This window comes from Heterodontus francisci, chromosome 36 (assembly GCF_036365525.1).
Source record: "Heterodontus francisci isolate sHetFra1 chromosome 36, sHetFra1.hap1, whole genome shotgun sequence".
NCBI lineage: Eukaryota > Metazoa > Chordata > Chondrichthyes > Heterodontiformes > Heterodontidae > Heterodontus > Heterodontus francisci.
The window spans coordinates 3594407-3603523 of record NC_090406.1 but is presented as its reverse complement, the minus strand read 5'-3'; the positions used below and the strand labels follow the sequence as shown (position 1 = coordinate 3603523).

The window sequence follows — 9117 nt, the reverse complement described above, 5'->3', positions numbered from 1 at the left end:
CAAAGCAAAGAAGTGCCTTCCTGTAATTGGTCTGTGGGCTCCTTTGAATAACAGTTATGCTTCAGCTCATTGTGTTTCTATAAATGATCAGTCTGTGACTGTTAACTTGTCAAGTCAGTGCCGCTGTGGATTCCCTTTTCCCTGCAGACTAATGTACTGAGGTAGTTTAGCACTAAACTCTGGAATTCCTTCCCTCAACCTCTCTGCCTCTCTCTTTCCTCCTTTGACATTTTTTTTTTAAACCCACCTAGTTACACAGTTGAGGTTCTGAGGACCAAAGTACAGTCGTCATAACGCATTGCATGACAGCTTATAACATTTGGCTGTGTGCATGGTTTTAGATCTACAATTAGCCTTGTGGCATTCAAATCTTAAGATTTCCTGATGTGGCTTAGTGCCCGTTGCTGTCAAATTTGGTTTAACGCTCTTGTGAAGCACACTGGGCCGCTTTGCTATGTTAAAGGTACTATATAAATGCAAGTTGTTGTTGATTGCTGCATTATTATAGGTGCCGGCCGAGGGTGTAAGTTCACATATTTGAACAGAAAAGTCAAGACTCTCATTGAAATATATAAAACACTTAGTGGTCTGGAGTCATTCAATGCTGCCAGTCTTTGTATTTGGTCCAACACTGGCATGTGACAAACAAACAACTGTTGTATTTATTTATATATAAAAAATGTATTTCCATCAGTGGGGAAACGGTTACATGGAGGCACAGAGAGGGGAAGATCATCAACCTTCTCAACATACCAGAAAGGATCCCCCTCCCCCACAACAGTTTTAATTGATCTGCTGTTCGCTCTCAGCAGAGGGCTTTATTGTAAAATAAATCACTCACACGATTCAGAGTGGTAGAGAAGGTAACTCTGTCCAAGCAGTCACTCTCTCTCATGCCGTCACTCATTCACACTTTGGGCCTGGGCAATCACTCACTCTTGAGCTGGGTGCTAAGCTGCAGGACAAGAGGGAGGTGTGCCTCTAACCGTGGAAGCTCCAGTGCCGACTCCCAGATTCAGTTGGAATGTTACAAGCTGGAGACATCAGCTCCATGAGGAAGGTCTGACAGCGGGTCGGAAAACCTGCGCTGCACCTTTGCCGGAGTGGGTTTGGCATCGTCAGTCGGGCCAGAGGCCTGGGTCGACACAACCTCATGTGTGACCACATACATGGAGCAGATGTTGTCAGATCTCCGCGAAGGCAGTTCGCGTCGTCGCACAGTGACGGCCAGTGGATGGTCCTGCCTGTCTGCAGTGCCAGGATCTGTAGGGATGGTGCCCACAGTGCTGACCATGCCAGGGGGCAGTTTGATGTTTCGCGTGGGCAGTGCGGCATTGCGCCGGGGCAGCTTGATGCTTGTGAGCATGGAAACGCTGTGCCGTTGTGCTTCAGGAGGGCGAGCTTGCAGAGTCACAGCTTCATTTGGGGGAATTCCGCATTCAGGGATGGCAGATGGAGGCTGGAGCGTAGACACGGACTGAAGAGGAGGTTGGAGTCGGCCTGTGAACTGGAACACAGCCGGACCTGAAGGGAGACAAAAGACATAGTTTACTTATTGACACTGATCAGTTTGATGCCCATCACACCGCAGCCTGTTCACAGACACTGTCTAATATCCTATATAGATGTAGTCGAGAGCCTCAGCATTCCCACAGGCACTGCAGCTGAAAGAATTACAGAAATATACAAGGTTGCAACCTACTTTTTACTGACCTCCGGACTCCCCTTGCCCCGGTCGATCATCAAGGAGACTCTCCATACTGAGGGAGGCCTCTGAGTCCATGTTTTCTTCATCAGAACCTCTCTGCTCCAACTCTGGGAGCTCGAGGGTCAGCTGATCCCTGCAGGATGGAACAGACAAGAGGAGATTGTTATCAGACTGCAGGCGTGCAGCTTCCATCCTCAGCCCGTGCGGAATGAGGGCTGATCTCAGTCTTGCTGGGCTAGTGAGGGAGGATGTTGGCCAGTGTTGCTGCTTCGCTACCCTATCCAGTGACCCCACCTGGGGACACTGCAGGAGGAAGGACTGGGTTCGATGATGTCCTTCACAATACTCGAGTCAACCCTGTACACCAGTGAGAGTCAGTGTGTATGGTAAAGGCCTGCTACCCGACCCGAACCCAGCAGGACCCGACGACATGTGTCGGGTTCAGGTTGGGCCCCTCTTCCGGGTCTGGCTTTCAGGCTCAGGTCAGGCCGAGCTGGGCTGGACACACACAGGTAAGTATTGAAAAAAAAAACTTAGTTGAGCTGGGAGTCCAGGACGTTAAGCAGGGAAACTGAGTCTGTGCAGTGAGCGAGTGACGTGTCTATGATGTCATCACGCACACACTGCAGGTTCCGAGTCTGAAGGCAAGTAAAGGGATGGTTGGGTCGGGCGCGGGTCCGCTGTGGATCGGTCGGGCTCTTTTTCCCGACCTGAGCAGGCCTTTAGTGTGCGGGACCCGTACCCCAGTGAGAGTCAGTGTGTGCGGGACCCGTACCCCAGTGAGAGTCAGTGTGTGCGGGACTCATACCCCAGTGACAGTCTGTCCCTCAGTGTGTTGCACCCCTCGACTGACCTCTCCTCCTTTATTGACTGAATTCGCTCGATCAGAATTTCCTCTTCGTGTTCCATGTCAGTGTCAGAAGGTTCCTCCTCATCCAGGCTTCCCAACTTTGGAGGATTCTCCTCCACGGGTTTTGGGCTCCGTGGTCCTTTGCTCTAAAGGGAAGAAGACAGTCAATGTTACTGAGCTCCGAGTGCTCTCAGATTCCATCAGGGCTTGTGTTGAGCTTCCAGTTCACAGTCAGACTGGTGATAGGTACCAGAGCCCTCAGCATACAAATCAGTCAAGGACCCTGCTCTTGCTCCTGACCCGGTGACCCCTGTGTGCATGCAGGCAGGGTCGTGGGTGAGGTAGAACTGTACCCCAGGAAGCGGCTTCAGGGGTATATTTAGGGGAGAGTTGAATTGAAGAACTGATTATTTACAGCTTCCACTATATGTATGATTACCAGCTCCCTCCTCAACAGGCCCTGGCCTGGGCTCCTCTCCCTATAGTGGTACCCAGTTCCTGGCTGGGTGGGATTTAGAGAGGGTAGGGTTGAGGATGGGGAGAGACAGGTCTTCAGTCAGACATCTAGCCATGGTGCTTCCTCACTGAGATTAGACACAGGCTTTTAGGAATCAATCTTTCCCCACCCACCACATGTTGACGGCTGAGGTCAGGGCCCATTTGCAATAAATAATAATACACCCTGAATCAGCTTGCTTCCATTCCTAAGGGACAGAATGTTGCCTTGGCAACACCAGGACAATGGGAACAGCAGGCAGGGAGGGGAAATGGAATGAAGAATCAAATCGGGAAGCATATGGATACAGTGAGCAGTGCAAGATGGCAGGGTTCAGGGTTGTTCCTCAGGCTCACATGCGAGAGACACACATAACACATGCAATGTAAACAGGCTACTGCTAGTGATGGAGGTCAGTGCAGAGGGATTTGGTTACACGCGATAACCATGGAATGAAAACAGAACATGCGGAGTAAGGGTCAACCGAACTAGCCCAGTACCTACCAGTACCCCATCGAATGGAGCAGAGAACCCGACTTCAAGAGGCCAAAGCTGGACAGCAAGAGCCAGACAGAGAGAGAGAGAAAAAAAAAAGAGAAAAGGCACCAAACTCAGTCCCAATCAGATCACCGTCACAAACAGAAAATCAAGCATAGAAATGTCAACAGAGCAAATTCCTCAATCGCTCCCAGAACAAAGGGACATCCCTCCCTCTGTCCCCTCCCCTCTCCATCCTGTTCCTGGATTCTCCCAGTTTGGTGACCCAGATGTCCCACAACCTACAGGGTTTTATCCTTAGCTGAAATTCCTGAGCAGGACAGAGGCTGCAACAAAGTCCTGACTCAACCAGCTGGGATTGTCAACCAGTCAAAACTGAAGTTACAAAGAGACAAACTTCCAGACAGAAAACCTTTGCTCAGTACTGGACTTCACTGTGAGAGATACAGACTCGAGGGGGCTGAATGGCCTCATCAGGTTCCTAGGCAACAGGCTCAAGGGGGCTGAATGTTGCCCTCCTGCACCGCCATTCTGATACCCGGTAAATGTAGTTTTGCTGACTTACCCGCAGGAGTGAGAGGCGTCGGACTGCAAGCTGCTCCTCCGTCTCCAGTTGAGCAATTCCATCCATTTTGATTTTGTATTTCCTCATCTGTTCATTGATCAGGAGCTCTACACACCTGCCAGTAAATCAGAAACGCTGTCAAACACAGCAAATCGCATCAACACACGCAGTAGCAATGAGAAAGACAAAACTTACACTGTCATTCAGCAGCTCAGAACCCAAAGCACTTTACAGGGACATAGGAGCAGGAGTAGGCCATTCAGCCCATCGAGCCTGCTCCGCCATTCAATATGATCATGGCTGATCATCCACTTCAATGTCTTTTTCCCACACTATTCCCATATCCCTTCATGTCATTTGTATTTAGAAATCTGTCAAACTCTGCTTTAAACATACTCAATGACTGAGCTTCCACAGCCCTCTGGGGTAGAGTGAATGAATTCCTTTTTGAAGTTTAGTTGCTGTTGTAATGTGGGAAATATGACAGCCAATTTGTGCACAGCAAGATCCCACAAACAGCTAGTGATAATCAGATAATCTGTTTTAGTGATATTGGTTGAGGGATAAATATTGGCCAGGACACCAGGGAGAACTGCCCTGCTCTTCTTGAGGTGCTATGGGATCTTCTGTGTCCACCTGAGGGGGCAGACAGGGCATCGATTTAATGTCTCATCCAAAAGACAGCACCTCCAGCAGTGCAGCAATCCCTCAGTATTGCAATGGGAGTGTCAGCCTAGACTACGGGTTCAAGTTTCTCAAGTGGGAGTTTAACTCTCAACCTCCTGATTCAGGTGATTACAGAGTTTTATCTTCATCTTCAGACATGTGTTGCAAGTGATGGGGACAGAGGAGTCCCTGATGGCCGAGTATTGGACTGAGCTACACAGACCTGGAAGGGTGCAGAGTTCCATAGAATCGCACAGCACAGGAGGAGGCCATTCCACTCATCGTGCCAGTGGTGGCCTTTTGTAAAAGCTATCCAATTAGTCCCAATCTTTCCCCATTGCCCTGCAAATGGAATTAAATGGAGAAAAGAGGGGGATCTGGGATTGTTCTCCTTAGAAGACAGAAGATTAAGGGGAGATTTAAAAGAGGTGTTCAAAATTATGAGGGGTTTCTGTTTCCAGTGGCTGGTAAGTCAGTAAGCAAAGAACACAGATTTAAAATAATTGACAAAAAAACCAGAAGGGAGGTGAGGAGAGATTTCTTTGATGTAGTGAGGGAAAGAGCAGGGGAGTGACCTCATTGGATAGCTCTTTCAAAGAGCTGGCACAGTCATGATGGGCCAAATGGCCTCATTCTGTGTTTTATCATTTTATCATCAACTGGTCAGGTGGTAACTGTCCTCCGCTTGCTCCTGATCACCACCTACTGACTCCTTGCTGGACAGGAAATGAGGAAATTGGGTGAGGATGGGATTAGGTCTGATGGGATGTGACCCCAAGTTGAATGTTCTGAGACTCACTGTTTAGGCTTTCATGAAGATTGAGCAGTTGGATGGGGCACCAGGGCCCCCATTGAATCTCTACCCCAGTCAGGCGAGAGAGAAACAGCAGGGAGCGACACACAAGTGACGTGAACTCGATGAGGGTTTCACTCTGAGCAGCTGCACTTACATTTATAATGAATTGTTTCACCTGTTTCTCAGAGCATGCAGCAGGGAAACCTCAGGCATTGCAGCTCCTGGCACAGGGAGTGTGCCGGGCAGTGGGATTAGTGTTAGATTGCTCGAGAAAGACTTGGCAGAGACATGATGGGTCGAATGGCCTCTGTGTTCTGTACGCTTTCGAGTAACCACAGTGATCAGGTACTCTTGACTAAAGAACAGACTGTTAAACGACAGCTCTCACACATCAAGAATACACTGGTAATGGAGTAAACTCAATTCTCCACAGGACAGTGTCACAGCACTAGAAAGAAACTAGACACACACACACACATTCAATGCTGGGACACTCAGTGCAGTCTCTCTCCTCTCTCTGTCAGTAAAATATAGTTTCACAGTGGAATAGGATAGGAAGACGACTCACATGGTTGTCTTGGAGACGTCTTTCATACTCATCAGCGGGTCCGAGCTGTCTGGTGGACGGAGGATACACGGTGCAAAGACAATTGCTAAAGCGTTGGGAGACATGCGGTTCATTTCTTCAAGTACAGCCACTCTGAAACCAAGAGCACAAGGGAATGGATTCCAACTTCACGACAGAGGCAGGAACAGAGAGTTCAGAATCATATTCCGGGCTCTGGGAACTAGCTGGTTCCGATGGGACTGATTGGGTGAAGGTTTGGTTCATTGGGATTCTGTACAACAATTACTTGCATTTACATAGTGCTTCTAACTACAGAAAACTCTCCCAGGGCATTTCACAGAAGCATAATCAGATAAAAATTGATGCCAAGATAAAGGAGGAGATATTAGGACAGGTGACGAAAAGTTTAGAGGTGAGTTTTAACGAGCGTCAAAGAAGGAGACTGAGGTAGAGGGCGGAGAGGTTTGGGGAGGGAATTCTACAACCGAGGGCAGCTGAAGATGGGGCCACCACGGAGCGTCAAGAAGCCAGAGGAATGTAGAATTCAGCGTGGTGATGAGCGAATGGTGCTTGGCGGAAGTTAGACTCAGTCATTTATGGCTTAGAAGGAGGCCATTCGGCCCATTCAAGTACATGCTGGCTCTCTGTGGAGTAATCCAGTCAGTCCCATTCCCCCGCTCGATCCCTGTAGTCCTGCAAGTTTATTTCCCACCCAATTTCCTTTTGAAATCACTGATCGTCTCCGCTTCTACCACCCTCGTGGGCAGCGAGTTCCAGGTCATTACCACTCGCTGCATAAAAACGTTCTTCCTCACAATCCCCTTGCATTGTTTGCTCAAAACCTTTCATCTGTGTCCCCTAGTCCTTGTACCATCATTTAATGGGAATACATTTTCCTTATCTAAACCTGTCATAATCTTGTACACCTCCATCAAATCTCCCCTCAACCTCCTTTGCTCCAGGGAGAACAACCCCAGCTTTTCCAACCTCACATTATAACTAAGATCCCCCATCCCTGGAACCATTCTGGTAAATCTCCTCTGCACCCTCTCAAGGACCCTCACATCCTTCCTAAAGTGTGGTGACCAGACTGGACACAATACTCAAAGCTTTATAAAGGTTCAGCATAACTTCCCTGCTTTTGTTATGCCTGTGTTTATGAAGCTCAAGATCCCATTTGCTTTGCTAACCACTCTCTCAATATGTCCTGTCACCTTCAAAGATCGATGCACATGAATTCCCAGGTCCTGCTGTTCCTGCACACTCTTTAGAACTGGGCCATTAAGTATATATTGCCTCACCCTATCCCTTCTGCCAGAATGCATCACTTCACACTTGTCCATCTGCCCATTCTGCTAGCCTATCTATGTCCTGTTGCAGGCAGTTCATATCATCCTCACTGTTTGCCACTCCTGCAAGTTTGGTATCATCGGCAAATTTTGAAATTCTATTCAGTATTCCAAGATCCAAGTCATTTATATGTAGCAAAAAAAAAGCAGTGGTCCGAGCACTGACCCTTGAGGAACATCGCTGTCCAGCATCCTCCAGTCTGAAAAACAACTATTTATCATGACTCATGAGTTCCGAAGAAGGGTCACTGACCCGAAACGTTAACTCTGCTTCTCTTTCCACAGATGCTGCCAGACCTGCTGAGTGAATCCAGCATTTCTTGTTTTTATTTATCATGACTCGTTTTCTGTCCTTGAGCCAATTTTTTATCCAGTTGGACACTGACCCTCCTCAATTTTGTTAACCGGACTTTTATGTGGTGCTTTATCAAATGCTTTCTTAAAATCCATATAGACAACATCCATCACATTTCCTTCATCAACCTTCTCTGTTACATCATCAAAAAATTCAATTAGATTAGTCAAATATAATTTTTTTTTATTCATTCATGGGATGTGGGTGTCAATGGTTAGGCCAGCATTTATTACCCATCCCTAATTGCCTTAAGGTGGTAGTGGTGAGCTGCCTTCTTGAACCTCTGCAGTCCATGTGGGGTAGGTACACCCACAATGCTGTTAGGAAGGGAGATCCAGGATTTTGACCCAGTGACAGTGAAGGAATGGCGATATAGTTCCAAGTCAGGATGGTGTGTGACTTGGAGGGGAACTTGCAGGTGGTGGTGTTCCCATGCATTTGCTGCCCTTGTCCTTCTAGGTGGTAGAGGTCGTGGGTTTGGAAGGTGCTGCTGAAGGAGCCTTGGTGCGTTGCTGCAGTGCATTTTGTAGATGGTACACACTGCTGCCACTGTGTGTCGGTGGTGAAGGGAGTGAATGTTGAAGGTGGTGAATGAGGGTGCCAATCAAGCAGGCTGCTTTGTCCTGGATGGTGTTGAGCTTCTTGAGTGGAGGGTATTCCGTCACACTCCTGACCTGTGTCTTGCAGATGGTGGACAGGCAATGGGGAGTCAGGGGGTGAGTTACTCGCCGCAGAACTCCCAACCTCTGACCTGCTCTTGTAGCCACAGTATTTATGTGGCTGGTCCAGGTCAGTTTCTGGTCAATGATAACCCCCAAGATGTTGATCATAGGGGATTCAGCAATGGTAATGCCATTGAACATCAAGGGAAGATGGTTAGATTCTCTCTTGTTTGAGATGGTTATTGCCTGGCACTTAAGTGGCAAGTACCATTTGCGCCACACATCATTCCAAGCCTGGATATTATCCAGGTCTTGCTGCATCTGGACACGGACTGCTTCAGTATCTTGACAGTCGTGGGAGTCGCGAATGGTGCTGAACATTGTGCAATCATCAGTGAACATCCCCACTTCTGACCTTGTGATGGAGGGAAGGTCAGTGATGAAGCAGCTGAAGATAGTTGGACCGAGGGCACTACCCTGAGGAACTCCTCCAGTGATGACCTGAGACTGAAATGATTGACCTCCAACAACCACAATCATCTTCCTTTGCGCTAGGTATGACTCCAACCAGCAGAGAATTTTCCCCCTGATTCCCATTAACTTC

General features: G+C 48.2%; 1 protein-coding gene across 1 annotated transcript in view; it reads right to left on the bottom strand.

Moving 5' to 3' along the window:
- Positions 1–562: 562 nt before the first annotated feature.
- LOC137351331 (unconventional myosin-IXb-like) overlaps positions 563–9117 on the bottom strand; it is a 146308-nt gene continuing 137753 nt past the window's right edge. Inside the window, 6 exon segments of the mRNA XM_068015768.1 lie at positions 563–1524; positions 1714–1841; positions 2562–2704; positions 3559–3606; positions 4118–4232; positions 6148–6279. Of these exon segments, the coding sequence (XP_067871869.1) occupies positions 1028–1524; positions 1714–1841; positions 2562–2704; positions 3559–3606; positions 4118–4232; positions 6148–6279 (1063 nt within the window). The 3' untranslated portion in view covers positions 563–1027.